Below are 23,332 nucleotides of genomic sequence, written 5' to 3'. Positions count from 1 at the left end.
TGTTGGAATTTAGCATTTAGTCTACTTATACCTCTGTGAGCAAAAAAGTGATATTTATATCTTGGGTTTTGTCTGTTCCTGTGCATTCAGAGACTTTCCCGGTGCTGTATCCAGGTGCTCCCAGGCTTTTCTCTCCCACACCCATCCATGGATTAAAGCTGGAGGGTGCAGGATGCTGGAGTGGCCCCAAAGGGCACTTTCTTGCTTGAAAATATGAAGATCAGGGGCTTGGAAACATCTGTGCCTGTTTCCTCCCAGCACACCCCTCCTTGGCAACCTCTTCCAAAGGGCACCACGATGCTCCACATGCTAATTTATTGTCCAAGGTCAAATGTGATTAATGATCCTTTGCTGTGACTGGAGTCACCGACGATGTCTTTGCTTTTTTAAATAAATATTTCTTAGCACTAAGCCTGGGGCATTCTGGATGTGCTGTGTGGTGCCTGCCCTGGTGTCCCTGTGAGACCTCCTCTGGTGTCATGCTGGGCTTTCCCAGGCTTCATTCCCCTTTGAAGACCCTATGGCCAAGTTGAAGGTGGATCCTTGGCTCAAATTCTCCAGGAGAGCAAGAGTTTACAGGTATTTATTTACTCTAAGAGTTCTTCCTCCACCGTGTCACTCTGTTCTTGGAACCCTCTGAAATGCCTGGAAAAGCTCTGGAGTGGGGACAGGGGCTGGCAGGAGGGATGCTCGGAGCTGCCCCACCCCAAACAGGTCTTGTGCCACAGGGAAGGGGCTGCCCAGGGCCACAGGCACCAGGCCCAGCTCAGGACACTGACAGAAGACACAGAGGTCAGGGAATTCCCTGGGAGCTGAGCTCACTTTATTGCCTGTCAGCAGTGACACCTTCCAGCCAGGAAGCGACTCACAAGACCCTTCCCATCCCCACCCCAGGACAGGGAGACCTCCCACAGGCCCTGTGGGACACTGCTCAGTCCCAGGAGGTGTCCAACACCTTCTCTCTCGAGCCAGGTCTCCCACCTTCCGTGGCCATCCCACCTCCTCCTTTTGAGCCCAAGGTAAATCTGTGCTGGGGAAATGGCACAGCCAGAGGCACTGGAAAACTTCAAATTTCCCTTCCATGACCAAGATGGTTAAAGGCTACCTGAGCAGCAGGGTACAGGTCCCAGCAAGTGACAGCTCCCCCTGGCTCCGCTGCTTCCAAGGAGGAGCCAGGTCACTGGGGCAGGAGCACCTGGAGCCGTCCTCCTTCCACTCCATGCTCTGCAGGAGCCAGAAAGGACACGAGATGGACGAGAGGAACAGTCAGGTCAGTCAAACTCTGATGGATCCTTGGACATTCCCACGGGAGCAGCTCCCAGATTAGCTCACTTAGGTCTTTCCTGGGCCGTCAGCTGCTCATGGTCACATCCACTCTTTGCCCCCCAGCAAGGAGAAGGATGACAAAAATTGCTCCTTGCAGTTTACAAAGCATCACTTGGAGGCTGCTTCTCATTTCCTGGTCTTGGTGCCTAGTCAGCTTGAACCCAGCCAGCCGGACACCAGCCCTGGCCAGGGGTCTGTGCCTCCAGCTCTGTCCAGTCTGGGGAGACGTGTCTGACCTGGTGCTTGTTTGAAAGACCAAGGCCAGGGCTGGCAACTAAAACTGGAAAATATTTTAGATTCTTTTTAAAACCAAGTTCTGCACCAGGTCCAGATTCCAGGCTTGGCTCGAGACAAGTTCATCTTCTGGGCATCACCCCCAGTGCCAGAGGGGACTCTGTATGGATGGCAAGACCATCTCCATGGCTTAAAATACAAGCTCTGGCATCCTTTATTTAGGCACATGAGCAAGAGTCCAAGGCTTCAGTTCAAGGGCTGAGGAACCAGGTGGGCAGGTGAGGTCTGGTCATGTCCTGGTGCTTCTCCTACCCCGTGGCAATTGCCCAGCTCAGGAGGGATCATCAGTGTCCACCCTGGACAGGAGATGGGCGACCTGGGCTTTCTGTGGCCCGGTGATGTGCTGAGCCATCTGCACGATGCAGTCCATGGTCAGCTCGGGGTTGGCCTGGAGCAAGCTGCAAGGCACAGGGCAATTTCCTGAGAGGCCCAAGTGAGAACTGCCTCGTGTCCAGCACCTGCTGTTCCCACGCCAGGGATCAGCATGCCACTTCTCATCCCAGCTCCCACAGGTACTCACCTCCGGATGTGCTTGAGGATGTAGTCCCGCTTCAGGTACTTGATGTTCTCCCTGATGGCCGACTGGGTGCTGTCCTGCTGCTGCATGTGCTTCTCCAGCCACTCCACCACCACCTGGTTGTTGTCCCAGAGGTAGCCCTGGGGAAAGCAGCACCGTGGGCAGGGGATCCTGCTGCCTGCACAGCCTGAACTCCCCCTTCCTCCTAGAGCCTCAAATGCAGGCATTGGGATTTTTCTTCCCAGTCCTGCACCTATGGCACGGCACACTCTCCCATGTTGCAGGCACAGGGTAAAAGGTTCAATCTGCAAGCTGAAATTCAGGAAACATTTGCAAACCATTTAAAATGTAAAAACGTTCTCTTGCAGGTCCTACTTCCTGAGGCAGTCACAGCAGTGTGTGTGTCATTTGAGAGCAGCTCAAATGCTAAAGACCCCACTTTTGCCCTGGGAAGCCCCGTCATGGCAGAAAATAATTATTTGGGGACCACTTTGCCACCGCTGAGCACCAGCACCCAACTGGGGTCACCTGATTTGAAGAGCCAGCCCCAGCTCAGGGCTGCTTCACCGCCCATCCTCACACATTCCCACGACACACTGAGGCACCACTGAAACCTCTGAATGATGGGAGAACGAGGTGAGATCCCTCGGGATGCCCTGGCTGTGGAGGTGCCTCAGGAAGCCGGGGCTGGAGGTACCTTTTCAGCTCCTTCCGTCTCCATGAACCAGCGCCGCAGCATGGACTGGATGTGGATGTGGCTGAGCTCGCTGTTGGCCTTCAGCACCTCCCCCTTCACCATCTCCTCCAGCAGCAGCCGCCGCAGCCGCCAGTAGAGGAAGGAACGGGCGCTCTTCCACTCCAGGATGTCCTGAGGAAACCGGAGCACAGCCCGGGTTTGCCGGCGGCTGCTCGCTCCCAGCTCCGGCGGGATGGAGGGCGGAGAGCAGCCCCGGGGCAGGGATGTCACAGGAAGGGGATTTTCTCCCCGCCTTTGTCTGTCACCTCAGAGCCCTCCCCTGTTGCCGGCTCACCGTGATGACCCCTTTCTCCTGCATGCGGCCCGGGGTGTCGTGCAGGTCAGCGAAGCGCACGGCCACCTGGTGGTACACGGGCAGCAGCAGCTCCTCCCGCGCCTTCAGCTGCTTCTCCAGCTCCCTGCGCTCCCCCTCCGACAGCTCGGGGGTCCCTGTGGGACACAGCGGGCTGAGCAGCCCCCTGGTGATGCCACCACGGGGTCCCCTCTGTGCTCCCACGTCGGCCACCACGCCCAGAGCCACGGCTCTTTCCTTGGCACACTGACACCAGAGCCACAGAGGCCATGGCCACCAAGAGGTCGCACCACGCTCAGTGCCTGCCACGGGAGAGGGGAGGTGGCATTTGCAAGGACTTTGTGTTGTAACACAGGGGCAAGGAGCTCCCAGTGCATCAGGAACCAATTCAACGCGGCCATCCTTCATCTCAAAGCAGGGGAGAAGACCCCAGCCCCATTTAAGCCATTGACAGAACCCCCAGGAGATACAGGTGTTCTAAAGCACCACCACATCCTCTCAGCTCCACCAACAGAAAAGACACAAAGAATTTTTCCAGAGGGACACCAAAGGACTCCTGGTGGTTGCCACTGAAGTGCTCGAGCCTCATGTTTAACTTACATTACCCATGTCCACAACCCAAAACTCCCTTCCTTACCCAACTGCTCCACCAGCTTGGCATAGACCGTATCGATCCTTCTCATGGTCTTCACCAAATCCTTCTTTCTGAACTTGATCTCCACTGTTCCTCCAGGCTCCAAAATGCCTCCCCTGGAAGGGACATTTGGTAAAGCAAGGACTGGTCTGCATGGGAGAATAAATTCTAGGGCGAGATGTCCAGGCAGCTGACACACAGAGGTGTTCTGGATGACCCACAGGTGTTTTGGATGACCCACAGGTGTTCTGGATGACACACAGAGGTGTTCTGGATGCTGACCTGCTCTCCTTGTCGGCGTAGAGCTCCACGTGCAGGGGGTTGATGGTGGAGTCGATGACCACCCAGGAGCCGCCGCGCAGCTCCGCGTGGGGGGGGATGTACACCAGGACGGGCTGCTGGAAGTCCCGCAGGCTGTCCACGATGAAGGCGCCGAACTTCAGCATCTGGTCGTACATGTCTGAAAGCCAAAGGGACTCAGGGGTTGGGTGTCCCAACTGCCCAGCCTCCTCCCAGCTGCCCAAAGCCACCTTCTCCACTGGAGACACAAAGCACCCCGAAATCAACCAGCAGGAAGCCACCAACCCGTGGGACCTGTGCACTGCGATGCCCCATGGCCTCCCCAGCCCAACCCCATATCCCAGAGTGGTGCAGACCCTGGTAGGCTGGGCCATCCCAGGACCCCGTGGGGTGGCAGGGGTGGCAGAGGTTTGTCACACCATGGGAATCTGGGCATCCCAAGCACGGGTACCTTTCATGCCGCTGGAGAAGCCTCTCCAGTTGGCAAAGATCATCAGTGGGAGGTGCTCCCGGTTGAAATCCCGAATGGCCTGGGCTGTTTTAAAAGCAGAGTCTGGGAACCACACCTGCCCAGCCTGCTGGATTATCTGGAAAAGACAGTGAGCAGCTGAGACTGTGCCAGTTCTTCCTGGAATGCTGCGTGAAACAGCTGGAAGAAAACAAAGTACCCCGGCATCCTTGATTTCACCTGAATTAAGGAAAATCAAGACGTGCTCAAGGATCACTGCTATTCCCCTTCCCTCCCCTCCAGCCTCCTCTCAGATGCCACCTGGCCTCAGCTGTACCCCACTCACCTTTGCCTCCGAGTCCAGGTTGGCGGGGTCGGCGGGTATCGTCACCTCCACGGTGCGGGTCTCGACAGCGATGACGCCCACGGGGAGACCTCCCAGCCTGCAGCAGGGCAGGGTGGGCTCAGCAAGGCCAGCTCCCTCCCACCCCAGCCCCACCAGAGAGCTGCTCCCCCTCCACCATCCCAAAAGCAGTGCCACAGCCAGGGCTTGGAGGTGAGTGGGCACACATGCAGGATCCCAGCTCCATCCCTGCTCCCGGCAGTACCTCGCTCTGCCAACCACAACGGTCTGAGCCCACGGCTTCATGATCTCCATGAAGCTGCCCTGGTCAAAGAAGCCGCTCTGCCAGGTCTCCTTGAGAGCTGTGGAGCACAGGAGAACATAGAATGGTGCAAGGGTGAGCACTGAAGGGCTCTTGAGCACCAACCCACAGCCAAGAGCACCTTCTGCACCTACAAGATGCATTTGGGAGCAGTGCTGCAGAGGCCTTGGGTTGTTCTCACTTACTTGGATGGGGTCTCCCTGCCAGCATCCACCTGGGGTCATAGGGGACTTTGGAAGGGACAAAATCAATTTCTCTTTCAACAGGGTCACTTATGGCAGTGACAGGCACTGGGCTCTGGTTATCCTGCAGGGGAGACCCCGAGGGCAGGTCACCAGCCAGGTATGGGTGACACCCCCCACCTCCACCCTGCAGCACCCTCCTACCTTGGGTATGTATGAGAGCCACTGCAGGATGGTGTAGACCCCCTCAAAGTCATCTGGGACAGTGACATGGGAAACGCCGTTGTTGTGCATGATCTGCACTCCTCCCAGCTGGTTGTTGGATGTGTAAACCTCCCGTCCCAGCACCTAGACAGAGTTCCCAAGGGAAATGCATGGGGCTCTGCTGACACAGGAGCTGCTCCCTTGCTCTGTTTGTCAGCCCAAACCTCTGCACAGGCACATTCCCTCTGGGCTGAGGCTGAATTTCCACCTCTGTCCAGGCTGATGTTAAAGTGAAAGGATCCTGCTTTACTGCACAGGTTTAGTGAACCCAGTTTCAATTCAGCTCAAACCTATGGGTTTCTACCCAGAGATGGGTCCTGTCCCTGGGGAGGGGTCCCAAGGCACCTCTGCCATCCCACCCTGCCCCAGGAGCAATTCCCTGGCCCCCAAAGCAACACCAAAAAGCTGTGTGGGGTCATTCTCTCCCTGCTCAGTGAGACCAGCACAGCTGCAGCTCCCCCAGAGAGGTCCCATGAGATGATACACAGGGAGCTGCCACCTATGGGGCAGGGAAGGAGCCCACACAGGTAGTGGTGGGAAGGACAGTGCCATGGAGGACATGCAGCCAGAGCTTGGTACCTTGTTGAGAGCCGTGACACCCGTGAGGATGATGTGGGAATTCTCCACCTGGATGACGCGCTGGCCCAGCCTCACCAGGTAGGCACCGATCCCGATGGCACGACAGGTCACCTGGGCACACACACAGGGACACGTGGGGTCACAGCACAGACCATGAGCACCTGGAGAAGGCTGCTCTGATGGGCTCAGCCTCCTTGTTGCAGCCCATTATCCCTCCTAGGGTGACATTAACAGCCAGCAGGAGAGAGGGGAGCAGCAGAGAGGGGAAGGGGAGCAGCTGTACCATGCTGATGGTCACTATTTCATCATAGGCACGGGAGGATTCCCCAGCAATGGTACCAGCAGCTCTCAGGTTTTCCACCCCAAATCCGTTGTCCTTCCCAATGATGTCCAGGAGGACATACCTGTGGGGAAAGTGGAGCCGTGGTGTGGGAAGCACTCACCTGCATGATGTGCCTGGCAGGATGCTGAGGTGGGAGCTGCATCCTGGTGGGGTGTAGGGCAGAGCTTGGGATATCTCCGTGTGTCTCACGGGATATGGGACTCACCTGGACTCGCCGCCTTCCTCCACGTGCTCACAGCGCACCGAGTTCATGGTGCTGATCCTTGTGTAGTCCTGGGGAGTCAGGTACAGGTACCTGAAGCCCTGCAAAGAAAGAGCAGGAGGATGAGTTGTGGAGCCCCACATACACATACTCATGTGGGACATGGCCCTTTCCCAAACCATGCTGTGCAGCAGCTCAGGGACCAGAGCTGGACAGAGCAGCCATGCCAGCACTGGCACCGCCACCTCCACCACCTGGGAGAAGCCAAAGGAACCATCCCCACCGTGCTGGGTGCAGGTGTGGCCTCACCCCCTGCTCCAAACCCACAATTTGACATCCCGGTCTAGCTCTGGTCATTCCTTCCCCAGGTAAACCCTCTGTTGTTCCCTGTGCTGAAGGAGGGGAGGTGCCCACACACCTTGTAGGGCTCAGCTGGGTCCACCCAGGCCACCTGGAACATGTGCTTGATCTCATCAGCGAAGCCGATGCGGGCGCCGCTGTTGGCAGCGATGTAGATGCGGGGGATGCCCTCGGCCCGCGCCAGCTCCGAGGCCCTCAGGAACACCAGGTCCTCCTCAGGCCCAAAGGAGCCGATCTTGTGCGTGATGTCGTTGCAAATGAGCACAATATCCCGGCCTTTGGGGTACTCGGGGGTCTTCAGCTTCATTTTGAAAGCAACCATCCCCACCTGGCTCGAAACAGCACAAGGTTACAGGGCAGAATCCTCCCAAGAATCCCAGAATCATGGAATCCAACAGGTTGGAAAAAACCTCCAAGATCATTGAGTCTAACTCTTGACCAATCACCACCTTGTCAGCTAGACCAGAGCACTGAGTGCCACGGCCAAGAGACACAGGGGCTGAGCTGCAGGTGGCATTAACCAACAGACAAAATGGTTGAGGAGCATCTCCCAAGCTTTAAACACAGGCAGATGGAGCCACCAGCCATTCCCACCTGCTTCCCCTGCCCAATTTCCAAATCACTCCCTGCTACCTCGTTCCCTCCAGGGACCCTGTTCATCTGCACAAGGTGCCCCTGCGAGTCCAGGACTAGCTCAGTGAAGGTCAGGATGTCCTTGGGGTACAGGTCCGAGGAGCCCCACAGCTTGAAGAGAGCCTGTGGAGACACAGCACATGGCTTGGTATGGTTTGGCTTGGAAGAGACCTTAAAGACCATCTAGTTTCAGGAATTTCAAGAGCTAGGAATTGGTGTAGAAATGTTTCACATAACCAGAAGTGTTGGCGCTTGGGCTCTTTTTGTTTTCTCATTTGACAGCTCAAGGAAAGGGACCTTTTCATCAGGTGGGAATATTTGGGGAGGGTGGGGATGAAGAGCAAACAGTGATTTGGAGCTCAGCCAGACTCACCTGCCTGATCATCTCCGGGAAGTCGTACACGTAGGTGGTGCCCAAGGACTGCGCCTGGAACCGCTTGGCCTGAAGCAAGTCCTTGGTGACGTAGGGGGTGTTGATGAGCATCCCATGCTGTGGCCCCTGCTTGTCCCCATACGACTGGAACATGATCTGGAGAGGAGAGCAGAGCGTTGGTTGCCTTCCCTGGATGTCATGGTGACTCTTCTGCTGGAGCACTGCTGACCCTTGCTTGGCCAAGGTGATTTTCCACCCATTGTTTTGCTATTGAGGGGACTGTCACACTACTGCACTGCCAGTACCTGTGACACCCTAACAGTGACCTTCACCTTCAGCACTCAGAACTGCCCAGCTCCACACCAGCATCACCCCAAGGAACCCAACTGAATGAAGCTCAACACATTTTGGAGCAACACTGAGGAATCCAACTGGATGGAGCTCAACACATTTTGAACAAAGCACCACTCCAAGGAACCCAGCTGGATGTAGACAGATAGGAATGAAACCAATCCAGCTGTGGGAATGCTGTTGGAAGTCTGGGGGCTCTGGGCAGACCAGCACTGCAGGTCCACAAGGAGTTTTGCAGAAGTCCCCCCCCAGAGCTCTGATGGAGCCCAGCATCACCCAGGCAGCCGCGGTTAGGTTCCTGCAGTCACCACCGGGGTTACTCACGCTGCCACTGCCGGCGTCCCTCACTTCCTTGTAGAGGCTGATGTCCAGGTAATATCCAGACTCATTGGTGAGGAAGAGGCGGATGGGGATGGCGGTGGCAGTGGGTGTCAGGCGGATGTTGATCTTCACCTCAGCCTGCAGCACCCGCAGCTTCCAGAGGCGGCTGCCGTAGCGCATCACCATGGAGCGCACCGACTCCTCGATCTGTGCACGGGATGGCACACGGCTGGGTCAGTGGCCCCAGGGACAACACTGAGCACACCATGCCAAGGCTGGAGCAGCCCTGTTGCATCTCCACCCCAAAGAGCCATTTCAGATTTGGGTGAGCTCCTTCCCTCTCTCCATGCTTCCTGGTTGGGGCCTGGTGCTGATATCCACCCTCTCCACAGGGGACAGGGAGAGATGGTGGCGGGTGGTCCTGAGCACAGGGGATAACAAAACCTCCATCTCCACATCAGGGGAAGAAACACAAGAAGAAACTCCAAGAAACACACCTTGGAGGGGTCCATGATGACGGTGGGCACGAAGTTGAGGAAGATGTGGTTGCAGTCAGTGCGCACAATGGTGTTGTTGAAGGCCACCTCCAGCTCATCCATGGCCTCCAGGAGCAGCCGCTCGCCCTCGTTCTGCAGGTACTCGAAGGAGGCCTCCTGTGATGGAGCAGGTGGCTCAGCAGGGGCCAGGCCACCCCTGCACCCTCACTGTGCCCCCGCGGGCCCCTGTGCCACCCTGCCTTGGTGATGAGGTCGGAGTGGCGCACGATGGCGCGGATGAAGAAGCGGTAGTCGGTGGTCTCGGCGCCCGCCTGCACCCTGGCAGCCCCCAGGTACAGGTGCATCTTGTGGTTGGCACAGGGGATGGCCGTCAGGTCGAAGTTGCGCATGCGGCTCAGCTCCAGCTGGAAGGCGAGCGCCGGCTCCAGGTGCCGGTAGATCCGATCCTCTGCGAACTGCCAGGCACAGCCGTGAGCCAGGGCCGGGCTGGTGCCACGCCAGCACCGTTCCCACTGCTCCCACAGGATCTTACCTCGTCCCTGGCTCTGAATGTGAAAAACTTTGGGAATTCTCTCTGCGGCAAAAGGGAGAGAGAAGACAACATGAATAGTCCTGGCCGGCGGAGGATTGTTCTGATTCTCCATTAAAAAGAAAAAACCTGGCAGGCTTTGTTCTCCTGCAAAGGGAAAAGGGCTGGGGGAGGGATTGATTAGGTTGGATTTTAGGAGGAAATTCCTCCCTGTGACCATGGTGAGGCCCTGGCACAGGCTGCCCAGAGAAGCTGTGGCTGCCCCATCCCTGGAGTGTCCAAGGCCAGGTTGAATGGGGCTTGGAGCAACCTGGGATAGTGCAGAGTTCCACCCACTAGCAGGGAATGGAATGGGATGAACTTTAAGGTCCCTTCCCACCCAAACCACTCTAGGCTTCTACTCCGTGATGGCTTCTGTGGCTCTGCAGGAGCCATGTTACTGGAAACATGAGCAGGATAAAGGATGATACAGGAGATGAATGACTCATTGAATGGCTCACTAATTAATTCCCAGCTCCTGAAGCACAGTGGGTCCATCCATCACTCAGGTGATGGTATTTATAGATGTCAGAGGCTGTTGCACTCACCTGCTGGGCAATGAGGAACGTGATTCTCCGGAGACCATACTCAACAAGGATATTTTTCTACATGGAAACAGAAGATGCCACCAGTCATGAGAGCTTAAACATCTCCACCAAGGCAGCAAACAAAACCCAAGCTGCAGCAATTTGGGGTGCACGGCATGGAGAGGAGGCAGTGCCTTGGGGTACAGTGTTCTGGCTTGCAAGGTTTACAAAAAGAGGGTCCAGCCCCAGTGACAGACCTTGGACTGGGCAAAGGCTCTGAAGATGGGCACCAGCTTCTCGTCTTCCATGTGGTCAGCTGAGCAGAGTGCGATGTTGAGGATGTGGATTGGCTCCTCACGGATGTTCTGGCAACAAAACCCTACAGTCAACCCTGGCCAGCAGCATCACTGCTGTCCCAGCACCACCTGGGGGGTATCAGCAGCAACTTCGTGCCCACCTTGGCATCCTCCTCATCGTAGGTGGTGGCCTGTGCCTCGCTGAGGAGCCTGCTGTCCGACGGAGAGTTGGCGAAGCATGAGATCACTTCATCGAAGTTCCTGCCCAAACAGCAGGGATGGGGTCACAGGCCAGCACATTGTGCCCACCCTCTGCCTGAAGGGACAGTGCCAGGGACCCACTGTGACAGTGTGACAGGGACACAGGTACCAGCACAACAGCCCCACGGCAAACCCACAGCTCCTGAAAGGCAGCTCTGAGCCCTGCTGTGTTCGTGGGCAGAGGGGTTTAACCTGTGCCCCAGGTTCTACATGTCCCCAAAAGCCACCTGGTGTCCCCATAAGGTAAGTGTTGTACTGAGAATACCCAGTCTGCAGCTGTGGTGGGAACTGGAGCTGCCTCCAGCACCGCCCAGCTGCCCCCAACTGTGACTCTTCCACCCCATTTTTCTCTCCAACAACTGCAGTGGCAACCAAAATACACAAACACTGGCCAGGCATGTCCCTGCACCCCCACCTTGTGAAGTCCTCAAATCTGCTGAAGGCCACCATGACTCCCATCCGCTGGCTTGTGGGGGAAAAGCCACTGTCCATGAAGAGCTCAGTGCTGTGCCGGGCCAGGTCAGGGTTGGAGATGCTGATAGGGACTGACATCCTGCCATGGGGAGCAAGTGTCAGCTGTGGGGGAGGCACCGTGCGGGACCACATCTCCCACAGGGGACCCTGACCCGGAGAGGGCTCATCCTGCTCCACTGCCAACGGGACAGTGCAGTGGCAGCTCCCGCTTTGCATGGAAGGGATGATACAAACTCGCCAGCTTTGTGGAAAGTCCAGGGGAGCAGGACAGGTGTGCGGGAGGAACCCCTGTACCTGTTGGGGTGGGAGGAGGGCAGCATGAACTTGAACTCCACGAGGCAGGTGCCATCAGAGAGCTGCTGGTGCTGCAGGCTGTTCAGCTCGTAGGCGATGTACCCCCGCCGCACGTACACCTGCGAGGGGACACAGGAGGTACCGCCGTGGCCCTGCCACCCCTGGGCCCCCCATGCCACCCTCAGGCCCTCTCTGTGCCCCCCAGCCCTCACCTCCAGCGCTGCCATGCGCACCACCTCGTTGGTGTGGTAGAAGAACACAGGAAGTACATCAAAAATGGAGGTTTCTGACAGGATCAGTTTCTGCGGGAAGAAAGCAAAATTTAGGGCAAGGATGAAGTGAGACCTCCCTGCCCTATTCAGGGGGTCCCTCAATGTGGAACTCACTAGGGTGCCCTGGAACACCCAGCCCACCATGGGGACACCACTAGAGCCAGACATGAATCCATATGTCTGTTCCCTGCCAGAGTGTGGAGCAACGGATGGGGACTGGCAGCACTGGGGTGCAACCCCTCCTCTGCTCCACACAGCCACTGCAGAAAGGCTTTGAGTGCTTTTTAGCTATTTTTAAGACTAAACCACTTGCAGCCAGAATCCCTCCCCGAAGCCACCCAAACTCCCTCTGGAAAAACACACAATTCCCAACCTTCAGGTTCTCAGGGCAGTACTCGTGTCCGTACATGTCGATAGCAGAGATGAAGATGGACTCAACCTGGTTGTGCCGCAGCTCGTAGGAGGGCATGTGAGAGGCAATGAGCACCTGCCAGGGCAGAGAGGAGCTGGGAGAGTGGGGGACAGGGATGGGGACAGGAATGGGATGGCACCACATCGTGCTGGCTGACCTGCCGGGCTCTCAGCGCCACTTTGGAGTGCTCGGTCTTGCTGAGTTGTGTCAGTTCATGGAGGATGGTCGTCAGCTCATCTGTCAGCGTGGGGTCACGGCCACACAGCTGGTCCTGCAATGTCATACCACCATGGCTCAGCTCAGGCTCCTCGCTGTGCGGGATGGCTTCATCCCAAACCCCAGCTCCACATGGAACGGCTTCATCCTGCATCCCAGTCCCACAGGGGATGGCTTCATCCTGCACCCCAGCCCCATGCAGCCAATGGCCCAAGGCACTAAAATGGGCTCTCTTTGACCCACGTATAATCACACAACACCACAGAGGGGAGATAATTAAAATAAAGGGATAACGAGGCAGGAATGGACACTTCAAGCAATGCAGAGCTGCCTCGGCTCCTCCCTGCCACCAGCCTTTGCTCCTGGAGTCTCAGGCATGGGCTTTACTCACAATTAACATGATCACCAGCTGGTTCTTCTTGGCCACCTGGGCATGGGAGAAGATGCTCTCCAGCACGGGCGTCATGTTGGGTTTGCACTGCTCCCGCAGGCTGATGACACACTTGTCATAGTGAGCTGTGGGGCAGGACTTGGTGAGACCTGCAGCTCCTCCAGAGAGCCCTGCAGCCCCCAGAGAGCCCTGTAGTTTCCCCAGAGAGCCCCAAGACCTCACCATGCTGGAACTGTGTCTCCACTTGCAAGTAGCGCCTGAGCAGGTCCAGCACCACTGCCTTCATGTAGCCCCGGATGCCGCTGCGGTACCTGGGGAGCAAAGAGCCCACTGAGCTGAGAGGAGGTGGCCATGGGGGGACAGGAGGGTCACAGACAGCACAGGGCTCACCTCTGCACCAGCTGCACCAGGCTCTGTGTGTTCATGAAGAAGACCTCCCGCTCAGCCTTCCTCTGCAGCGTGGCCGCGTGGGTGTCCAGCACGTTGGCGATCTGTGGGGAGAGGGGACAGGGTCTGGGGTGGCTCAGGGGCATGAGGCTGCCAGCTCCCCCTTTCCTTACTCCATGCAGAACCTTTCTCTGTGTGTTTTTTTTTCCCCCCAAAATGAAAAACGCAAAGTGACAAATGAATATAAAAAGAAACACACAAATAAATGCAAATACACAAATAAAACCAAACACGTGTAGAAAATACGAACCCCCACAGATTTCCCTCACTCATTTAATTTGTTATAAAACCCTGGCAGCACAAATTCAGGCAGGAGCTCCCAACTGGCTCCAGTTAAGAGGAAGTGAGCCCCTTTTGCCACTCACCTGCTGGCTGGGGAAGCGGCAGAGCACTGAGGTGATGTTGCTGGCGTACTGTGCCATCACCTTCCGGATGGACTTCTCCACGGCCAGCGGGATTCTTCCCGAAATGCTCGTCATGATCTCCTGCAGCTCCAGCAGGGGCAGGGCAGGGTCCCGCAGGGTCTTCATCAGCTGTGCCACCCATTCCTTCACCTGTGGGAGCAGGAGGTGGCGCTGCCCATTCCCACTGGTGCTGCCGGACTTGCCCTGGTGGCAAACGTGTGGCAACTGGGTGAGACAGCCCGGCACCCACCTTGGTCTTGAAGTAGGGCTCGGGCAGGCAGTAGCCATTCATGACGTTGGTCAGGTTGTCCAGCACGTTGCGGAGAACCTGGTGTTGCTTCTCACCAGTGATGGGGAGGGTCTGCTGGGCTGGGAGTTCCCCTGTGAAAGGCTGTGCCTGGAGAGGGCAGAGGGAGGTGGGCTGAACTGGCCTTGCTGACAGGGCTCCTGAGAGCTGCAGCTGCCCCAAAGGAACCAGCACAACCCCTGCTTTGGGTTAGATAGAGAGGAAGCACCTGACATTCGGCATTGTGGATGTGCCAGCGTCCATCATGAAAAGAATGCAGAAAAACTGGGGATTTTAGTGCTATAAATGCACATTTTTAGTGCATGTGAGCCCCTGCCACACCGAGGAAGCAGAGCAATCCCTGTGGAGCAGCACCTGAGCCCCAGCAGAGCCCAAAGACATGGCATGATCATCACTGTGATGCCCCATCAGGGCACCTCCTCTGTTTTGTCCCCTAGGGAGCATTCCCAGGATGCCGACCGGGAGCGGGTAGGAGATGACAGCAACGTAGCACCCCCCCAGCAGACTCACAGGCTTCACTTTGGAGGGATCATCGAGCTGGAGGCGGGCGATGACACAGCCGGCCTCTAGCAGCGCTCCCGGCCGCTTGATGTAGCGCAGCCGCCCCGCCTCCTCCACCGCCAGCGTCATGATGATCTTCATCACCTGGGGAGGACGGGGACACCGTCACCGAGCCAGCAGCACCCGCGGGCTGCACATCCCACGAGCATCACGGCAGCGCTGCGGGGTTCCGTCTTTGCCGAATGTTGCTTCTCCAGATCTTCTGCAAAGCTCACCTCGATCTCCGCAAAAACCTTCCCCTCGTCCACGTGGCCGCCGTCCTCCACCAGGTACTGCAGCAGCTTCCCCGCGGAGGGCGAGCGCAGCACCGTCGGGTCCTTCTCCTTCTCGAAGGTGCACGTTTTGTTGCCGATGGTGATCCGGTACCTACGGGAGAGGGAAAGGTGTCACCAGCCGGGCTGCTGGCCATCGGGGAGGGAGAATGGGGGCCCTGGCAGGGGGTACCTGTCGATCTCCTCCTTCATGTAGGTGGTGTAGCTGCAGCCGTCGTAGGAGAGCAGCAGCCCGCCGTCGTTGAGCCGGTGCACGTCGATCTCGATGTGCGTGCGGTTCATGATGACCACGTACGTGGTCAGCGACTGGCGGGCGACCTGCGGGCAGGGGACACCCTCAGTGCAGCCCCGAAACACACTCAACAGCGAGGCTGGGGCTGGGGGGACACCTCCCCATGCTCAGGGCAACAGCTGCTGCCACAGGATGGGGCTGGGCTGGGAGGGCAGGAGGCACAACCTCAGGCTGCACCGAGGAGCTGTTCAACTCAGTCCAGAGCTGGTTTAACTCCCAGCCCGGAACTGGTTTAACACACAGCCCAGAGCTGGTTTAACTCAACTCCCAGCCCAGAGCTGGTGCAACACATGGCTCACCTGCTACTTTCATTGTGAGTAGGGAGTTTTGCATGAAGTCCAACTAATTGGGTTTAAAAGCAAGAAAAGGAGGTCCCTTAATAAACTCAGGGCAACAGGGTGTATGGAAATGTCTGTTAGGTTAAAACGAGGTTGTTACGGTTATGAGGTTATTAACCTCATTTTTATGTTGCACATTTTTAAAGGACAACCTTGTATTTATTTCACCTTTCTCCCTCAGGACAGGAGCACGTCCCTGACCCCTTGAGAAGTGCTGTGGCTGGTTTGGGGGGAGCGTGGCCCTGCCCTCACCTGCAGAATGTACTTCACACCCTCACAGATGAGCTCCACATCAACGATGTTCAGCAGGGAGGCTGCTGGCAGCACCTGGCCCCTGAAACACAGCGGAGGGATCAGGCCCCACGGCATTCCCGGCCTCTCCAAGCATGTGGGATGTCAGCAGTGCTCCCTCCTGGACAGAGGGCATGACGGTGACCAGAGGGGACAAGTGTCAGCTTTAAGTGACCCACGTGAGCACCATGCACAGCCGGATCTGGAGGGAGGCCAGGCACTGGGAAAACACTCAGATAAGGTGCATGGGAGAGCCCCGGCCGTCCTCCAAGGCTGGAGGAATAACCTTGATATTGAACAACAAAAGCAAGCTGTACAGCCAAACCACTTCCCCTTGAAAGCTGTTTTACCAGCCATGGGAAGCCTTTCCTAATGTCCAGACTAAGTGATAGCTGAGGAGCCAGAGCTGTGAGCCACAGCAGATACCCCTGTCCCTGCCTGTCACAGCACTACTCTCACTAAATTTGCAAAGCAAAAACGAAAGGAAGATGTCCCAGAAGAGCAACACTCATGTCTCCATTGTGGCTTCCCCAATCCTGGAAGTGCTCAAGGCCAGGTTGGGCTCAGAGCAACCTGATCTGGTGGAAGGTGCCCCCTCCATGACCGAGCCCCCTCCGAGCAGCCCCCACTCCACACCTCTCCAGCGTGTGCAGGAAGTCAGTCATGCACGTCCTGAAAGCAGCATCCGCCACGTTCAGGGCACCACAGACAACCCCCAGCATCGTGTCCGGCTTCTCTGCCTGTGGGGGCAAAAAGAACAAGGTTTGGGTCTTATCCCAAGGAAGGGGAATGGTGACCCTGGGAGCTGGTCACCCCCACCTGCACTTTCTCGGCGATCAGGTGGTCCAGCCAGCCCGTGTGTATCTCGTTGTTCTGGAAGCTCTCCGTCTCCAGCAGCTTGATCAGGTACTCCACCGTGGTCCGGAAATCCCCACGGATAGACAGCTCCTTCAGGGCCACCACCATGTTCCTTTTAGGGACAAAGCCCTTCATTAATGACTGAGAAGGTGGCACTTGGCTCTCAGCAGAGGGAATACGGGAGCTTCAGGGCCTGGAGCGATGAGCTCCTGAGGTGATGAGCTCCTGAGCCCCCAGCACCTTCAGAGAGGTGCTCAAGGCACTCAACCTGCTTCACTGCATGGTTTGGATTGGAAGGGACCTTAAAAATTCTCTTGTTCCACCCCCTGCCATGGGCAGGGACACCTTCCACTAGACCAGGTTACTCCAAGCCCCATCCAACCTGGCCATGAAACAGCCCTGAATGAAACTGCTGCTCAGTTCCTGAATGGACACTGCTGCTCACAGGCTTTAAGCAATGCTCAGCAGATCACTACAACATCTCCTGGAGGATCAGCTGGATGAACTGGGGCCGTAGCACCACCACAGTCCAAAAAATTCTGGCTTTGGCCAGCCAGCCAGGTGCTGAGCACAGCAGCACCGTTCTGGCCCTGTTGGATAAGAACACTTTTCCCAGCTCACACCAATTGTGCCTCCTCCCAAGGACACCCACCCTCCAACTCATCCCATCACACTCACGAGATGGCCTCCTCCCTGTTCTCTCCCCATGAGAAGCAGTGCCCAAACTGGGAATCGGCAAATTCGTGCAGCCCCCCGGCTGCTGCCACACTGAAGTACCCCCAGACGTTCTTGCTGCTGCGGAAGTTCAGCTCCTGCACCGTCCCCGAGCTGGGCTTGAAACCCTGAGCCAAGACAGAGCAGAGATGGAGGAACCAGGATTGAGACTCGTGCAATGAGACAGGGAAGGGGAACCCCCATGGATGGCACTGATCCCATGAACATTGTCTGGCTGGGGAGGACCATGCCCAGATCAACCCCACAGGTGGCAGAGTCCCCTTGTCCCCACCCCGACCCCCAGCTCACCTCCTCGGGGTTCTCGCTGGTGATCCGGGCAGCGATGACGTGGCCCCTGGGCACGGGGGGGTTGGAGGGGCTGTGGAAGGAGATGGGGGTGTCCCCCCAGGGGCTCTCCCCATACAGCACCCGGATGTCTTTTATCCTGTGCAAGGGGATGCCCATTGCAATCTGCAGGAGAGACAAGAACTGAGCTGCCAGGGAGACACTGACAGAGAGTCTGAATGGAGAGTTCCCAGCAGGAAGCCAGAGGAGAAGGAAAGCTGCCACACTGCTTTCACCTGCACCCTCCACGATGGGATATGGGGCAGCTTCCCTCTGCCAGGTTCCAGCCCAGTGCTCCTCCCTAAATCCCCAAACTGCCTTCTCTAACACCCTTGGAGTGACCTGTGTGTGTGTGTGCAGGTACCTGCAGCTGGGCAGCCGGGAGGTTCACGTCCGCCACCATCTCCGTGCACGGGTGCTCCACCTGCAGCCGGGGGTTCAGCTCCAGGAAGTGGAAGCTCCCATCCTCCCCGTACAGATACTCAACGGTGCCTGCACTGACGTACCCAACCATCTGGGCCAGGCGGACGGCACACTGTGGGAGAGGGAAACCCCTGCATCATGGAATCGTGGGGCATCCTGGCTTGGAAGGGACCTGCTGGATCATCACCCAACTCCTGGTTGTGCAGAGGACACTCCAAAAACCCCACCATGTGCCTGAGAGTCCAAATGCTCTCTGGACTCTTGCAGGCTTAGGGCTGTGACCACTTCCCTGGGGAGGTTGTTCCTGTACCCAACCACCCTGGACACAGAGTCCTGCTCAGCTCAGGGGTCCCTTCTTTAAAACCCCAATAAACCCAGCCCAGTTTCCCACTAAAACCTGGTGCTGCCCCAAGACCAGGCCACCCACCTTCTCCATCACCTCGGTGACGGTGGGGGCAGCGATGGTGGCCGGCGCCTCCTCGATGATCTTCTGGTGGCGGCGCTGGATGGAGCAGTCGCGGCTGAAGAGGGAGATGGCGTTGCCGTACTCATCTGCCAGGACCTGCACCTCCAGGTGCCGCGCGTGCTGCGCCAGCTGCATCAGGAAAATGGGGGATCCGGGCGCCTCTGCCTGCACCTGCAGCGGGGGAGAGGGTCGTGCTTTGGCATCACGCCCCAAAATTCATCCCAGGATGGAGACGGAGTTCCGGAAGGAAGTGGAAGGTGCTCCAGGTGGGAGCAGGATCCTGCTGGGATGGGGACAGGGATGGGGGTTCCAAGCACCTCTCACCTGCCGGAAGCAGGCGCTAAATTCCTCTGCTGCCTCCACTTTTCGGATGCCTTTGCCCCCGCCACCTTCTGCTGCCTTGATCATCAGGGGGTAGCCGATCCTCGTGGCCACCTGAGAGGGTCAAGGGCTGGGGTGACTGCAGTGTTTTGGACCCCAGCCCACCACCCTGACAGCCCACACAGCTGCAGGCATCCCTGAGCAGGATTATCCTGAGTGACATCCCTCCAGCAGAGGGACAAACTGCTGCTGCCACAGCCTTGCGTCACTGTGACATGTGCTGGGAGGCCAGAAGGGCCAGGGCAGGCAGGTTCTGAGGAGGAATCATGCTGGGCAAGAGATAAGCAGCTGCCTACAGGCTCGGCTTTACCTCCAGGCCTTCCTCCACGTCCCTCACGCAGCCCTGCGCGTACGTCTCCAGGGGGATGCTGATGGCCTGCTGATGCTTCTGGTCCTCCTCGGACCACTGGGCCACCAGACCTGCAGATGTGGCCAGGGCTATGGTCACCACCAGGGTGGCCCAGCTAGGGTGGCACACTGGGTGTGCCCAGGGATCTGAGGATTCCATCATTTTCCTTGTTTCCATGCACCCCATCTCCAAAATCCAGCTGCTGCAGTGGGGTCCCCAATATGTGTGGCCAGCTGGGCCAAGGACCCAATCCTGGTGCTTGCTCTGGGGGGAAGGAGAGGCAAGGAGGAGGGGAAGGGGGGAGCAGGGAGGGTGTGGGGGCTGCGAGGAAGCACTCACCACTCCCGCTCCACGGCAGCGTGGGGATCTCCAGAGTCTGTGCCACAATGGTGGAGGCGACTTTGTCCCCCAGCGCCCACATGGCATCACTGGGGGGACCTTCAGAGAGGGAGAGAAGGGCTGAGGGGGGCCCAAATCACCAGCCCATCCCCACATCACTGAGCCAACCCCACCAGCCTTCTGCAAGGATTGGGTATGCGGGAACCCCCCCAAACCCACTGCCCATCTCTGGACGAAGTTCAACCCTTCTCCAAGGGGAGCTCAGGCTGGGAATCCCACAAGGTCTGCTCCCACCTGATGTTCCTCTGTGAATACTGCATCAGTTGGAAAACCCAGCAAACAGCAGGATTCCTGGGAATGCCCCAGCCTGAGGACTGCCACTCCATGGGGTGGGCATGCCAGAGGCACCAAAGGGGCATTCCCAGTGCAGTGTCCCTGGCAGTGACTGTGAGTGCACACTCCAGCCCAACACCCAGCACAGAGAAGCAGCGTGACCTTACCTAGGAAAGCTATCCCATTTTTCTGCAGCAGCTCTGGCAGCTTGTGGTTCTCCGAGGCATGTCCCCAGCCAGCCCACACCGCCTGGCACAAGGAGAAGCAGCAGTGGGAGCATTATCCCTGCACTGGCATCTCCCACTGTGCCCAGCTTCTCAGCATGCAGGGACATCAACCCCTTTTGGGGTGTCCCCTCTGCCCAGCAACTTCCCTTGGGACAGAGGTGGGAGACACACGAATGGGCCCTACCTGGACTGGGATCCGTTTGGAAATGTCCACTATCAGCTCCACGTTGGCATAGTTGTTGTTGTTGGTCCCTCCAGGGACAGGCACGTAGTGATCTGCCATCTTGATGTACTCTGCAAGACAGCACAGGGGCTAGTGGGAGCCCTGAGTGGCACCCCTTCCCAAATCCTCCATCCTGAGGAGGCTGCAGCGGGGAAAAAATATTCCCTCCAGGATCTGGCTGCACAGGAGGAAAGTGTGTGACTCCAGGCTGTGCAGGAAAGGGCCACTCTGCCTCAGCCCCAGGCAGGGAACTTCCCTTTTGGGATATTCTCAGGAATTACCCGCGTTAGCCTTGAGGTCCTCGGGGGTGACCATGACCACGAAGCGAATGGCGCGCTCGTTGCGGAACATCTCATAGGCCCAGCGGCGGATGGAGCGCATGCACTTCACTGCTGCAATGCCATTGTTGGCAATGAGGACCTGGGGGGACAGGGACAAGGGGGTGGCAGGGTGAACCCTGTCCTTGCTGCCCCAAGGGATGGGTGTGGAGCAAAGCAGGGGGGATGTGTTAATGAGGAGCTCCGCGACAGCCGGTTGTACATCCTGGTGGAGCATGAGGCTCCTCAACATCTCTGATGTCTGGCACTGGGGATAACCAAGGATGGGACTTTGGCCATCGTTTGTGCAAAGCTGCTGCATGGGGTTCCCTCTCCCAGCCCATGAGAGCGAGTGAAGCCATGGAATGAAGAGCTCTGGGCTGCCATTGCTCTGAGCCCGGCGGACACAGGACATTCAGGCAGTGCCCAAAGGTGTCCCTGTGAAAAGCAGTGACCCTCTACCCAGGCACAAGTAGGGACGTGTGGGGACAGACCTTCTCGATGACACGGTTCCCCCCGAAGCGGGTGACAAACTCAGCTGGGGAGGCGACAGAAAAATCCCGCTGCAGGTCCATCTTCCTGTGGCTCCTCTTTGCCAGGTGCGGCCCTGACATGCTGGGCCTGTGGTGGGATGTGGTGGCTGACACTGAGCCCAGGGCCACCCCAGAGAGCCCAGAGCCACTCCAGTGAGCCCTCCCCCAGCCCCAAACCCCCTACAAAGCCTGGCCTGCAAAGGTCACCAACCACGTCTACAATGTGACTCAGGCAGGACATAAGGAAATTCCTTATTTGTGGAAGCATGGAGGAGCAGCAGGGATACTGCTGGCAGCACCACCCCAAACCCAGCGTGGCAAGAGCCACTGTTGGGCTGTCAAGTGTCACAACACGTCCCTGCGGCCAAAGGTTTGTTATTTTTAGCTGCAGCAGAGCAGCCAGAGGAGGCAGGCAGGGGGATTTGGCTTCCATTTGTTTCTGCTGGATGTCAGCTGCGCTCCCATGGGAGTTGCTCGGTGCAGCCAGCAGGGAGTGAGCTGCCCCACATCCAAACTAGAGATTTGGGGGGGGGGGGGGGCCCCGCTGCCCTGGTCCTTGCCACAGTCATGCAGGTGGCACTGCTGTCACACAGCCAAAGACACTGGCTCTCCCCGCAAAGGGAGTGGGGTTGGGGGCATCACCTTGGGGTTCCGAAGAGCACCAGCACACGTGCCCCCCAGTTTTACCAACAGCAATGCATCCACCACAAGCACCCACCCTCCCGAACTGGGACATCCCTTCCCGGCCACGCTCCCGCCCCTGGGGGCTGCCATCCTTACCTGATGCCGGCGCTGGGCTCCAGAACGGCGCTCACCGCGGAGGGCTCGGGGACGGTGCCCCCCACCCCGGCCAGGCTGCTGCGCCTCCGGCCCACCCTGAAGGCCGTGGCCATCAGCTCGTCATCGGAGGAGTTGTCGTCGAAGGAGCCCAGCACGAACTTGGCGAGGGCCGGGCGGCGCAGCGCGGCGGGGTTGTACACGCCGAGCCGCTCCTGCTCCGCGCCCGCCCGCCCGGCCCGCGGCTGCGGGCCCGGGGAGCTCGGCCGCGCCGGGGGCCCGGCTGCGGAGGGCGGCCCCGCGGGGCTCTCCTCGGGCTCCTTCTCCTGTTCGCACCGAGAGCTGGACATTTTGGCCCAAACGAGCAGCAGCACAGCGAGCAGCAGCAGCAGCAGCGCAGCAGGCAGCATTCACGGGCCCTGGGGGAGAGGGAGAACCGCGGTCACGGCTGCGTCCCCGAAACCACAGCGTCCCCGAAACCACAGCGTCCCCAGAGCTCCAACAGCGCAGCCCCCGGTACCAGCCGCCCTCAGCCGGAGCTGTTTTCCCTGCCCGGTGCCGGAGCTCCGTGAGGGGGCCGGGGGGGGGGCGGTGACACGGCCTCGCACCTGCCCGGCCCTCACAGCACCCTCAGGATGGCGACCCCCAGCCCGGCCCTCACAGCGGGGAGGGGGCATTGAACGGGCCCCCCACAAACCCCGACAAGTGCGGTCGATTATCCCCGTCAAAGCTGGGCATGGGGGGTGAGGGAGAAGCGCCAGGGCCCCCTCAGCCCCTCACCCTCCCCTCAGCCCTCACCATGGCTGCCAGCCCCGCTGGTCAGGCTGGGCTCCCCGGTCAGTGCGGTGTCACCGGTCACTCCCTGTGTCCATCTGTGTCCTCCCCCTGCCCGGGCCGGAGCCCAGGCGGTGCCAGGGCCGCCCCTGAGGGAAGCACGGGCCCCCCCTCGGGTGCTGCAGTTGGGTCTCGCACGTGACGGTCACGTCAAGCATAAATATTTCCCTGCTAACGCGTCTGGAAAACTTCTGCTGGAGATGAGGGTGGAAAGAGCGAGGGAGACACCCGATCCTTGGGGGACAAAGGTGC

General features: G+C 58.3%; 1 protein-coding gene across 1 annotated transcript; it reads right to left on the bottom strand.

Moving 5' to 3' along the window:
* Window positions 1-801: 801 nt before the first annotated feature.
* Window positions 802-23,256, bottom strand: ACACB (acetyl-CoA carboxylase beta). Its single transcript, XM_069030746.1, has 53 exons — window positions 23,045-23,256; window positions 22,250-22,665; window positions 21,431-21,557; window positions 20,901-21,039; window positions 20,581-20,690; window positions 20,337-20,418; window positions 19,837-19,935; window positions 19,459-19,568; window positions 19,092-19,202; window positions 18,729-18,938; window positions 18,243-18,413; window positions 17,843-18,004; window positions 17,498-17,661; window positions 16,781-16,931; window positions 16,598-16,701; window positions 15,923-16,004; window positions 15,213-15,358; window positions 14,984-15,134; window positions 14,718-14,852; window positions 14,151-14,297; window positions 13,862-14,050; window positions 13,440-13,540; window positions 13,272-13,360; window positions 13,050-13,174; window positions 12,600-12,713; window positions 12,404-12,517; window positions 11,971-12,060; window positions 11,759-11,877; window positions 11,406-11,543; window positions 10,891-10,990; window positions 10,691-10,798; window positions 10,455-10,511; window positions 9,871-9,912; window positions 9,578-9,793; window positions 9,339-9,494; window positions 8,845-9,048; window positions 8,170-8,325; window positions 7,797-7,919; window positions 7,222-7,491; window positions 6,807-6,904; window positions 6,542-6,662; window positions 6,259-6,369; window positions 5,620-5,763; window positions 5,419-5,539; window positions 5,177-5,273; window positions 4,915-5,011; window positions 4,572-4,707; window positions 4,103-4,280; window positions 3,824-3,936; window positions 3,169-3,323; window positions 2,835-3,005; window positions 2,141-2,277; window positions 802-2,018 (listed from the first exon to the last, which is right to left on the bottom strand). The coding sequence occupies exons 2-53, from the start codon at window positions 22,654-22,656 to the stop codon at window positions 1,892-1,894; spliced, it is 7,125 nt and encodes a 2,374-aa protein (XP_068886847.1). The 5' UTR covers window positions 22,657-22,665; window positions 23,045-23,256; the 3' UTR covers window positions 802-1,891.
* Between the last annotated feature and the right edge of the window lie 76 nt (window positions 23,257-23,332).

This window comes from Aphelocoma coerulescens, chromosome 15, assembly GCF_041296385.1.
Source record: "Aphelocoma coerulescens isolate FSJ_1873_10779 chromosome 15, UR_Acoe_1.0, whole genome shotgun sequence".
NCBI lineage: Eukaryota > Metazoa > Chordata > Aves > Passeriformes > Corvidae > Aphelocoma > Aphelocoma coerulescens.
Note: the sequence above shows the minus strand (reverse complement) of the source record. Positions and strands in the feature narration are given on the sequence as shown.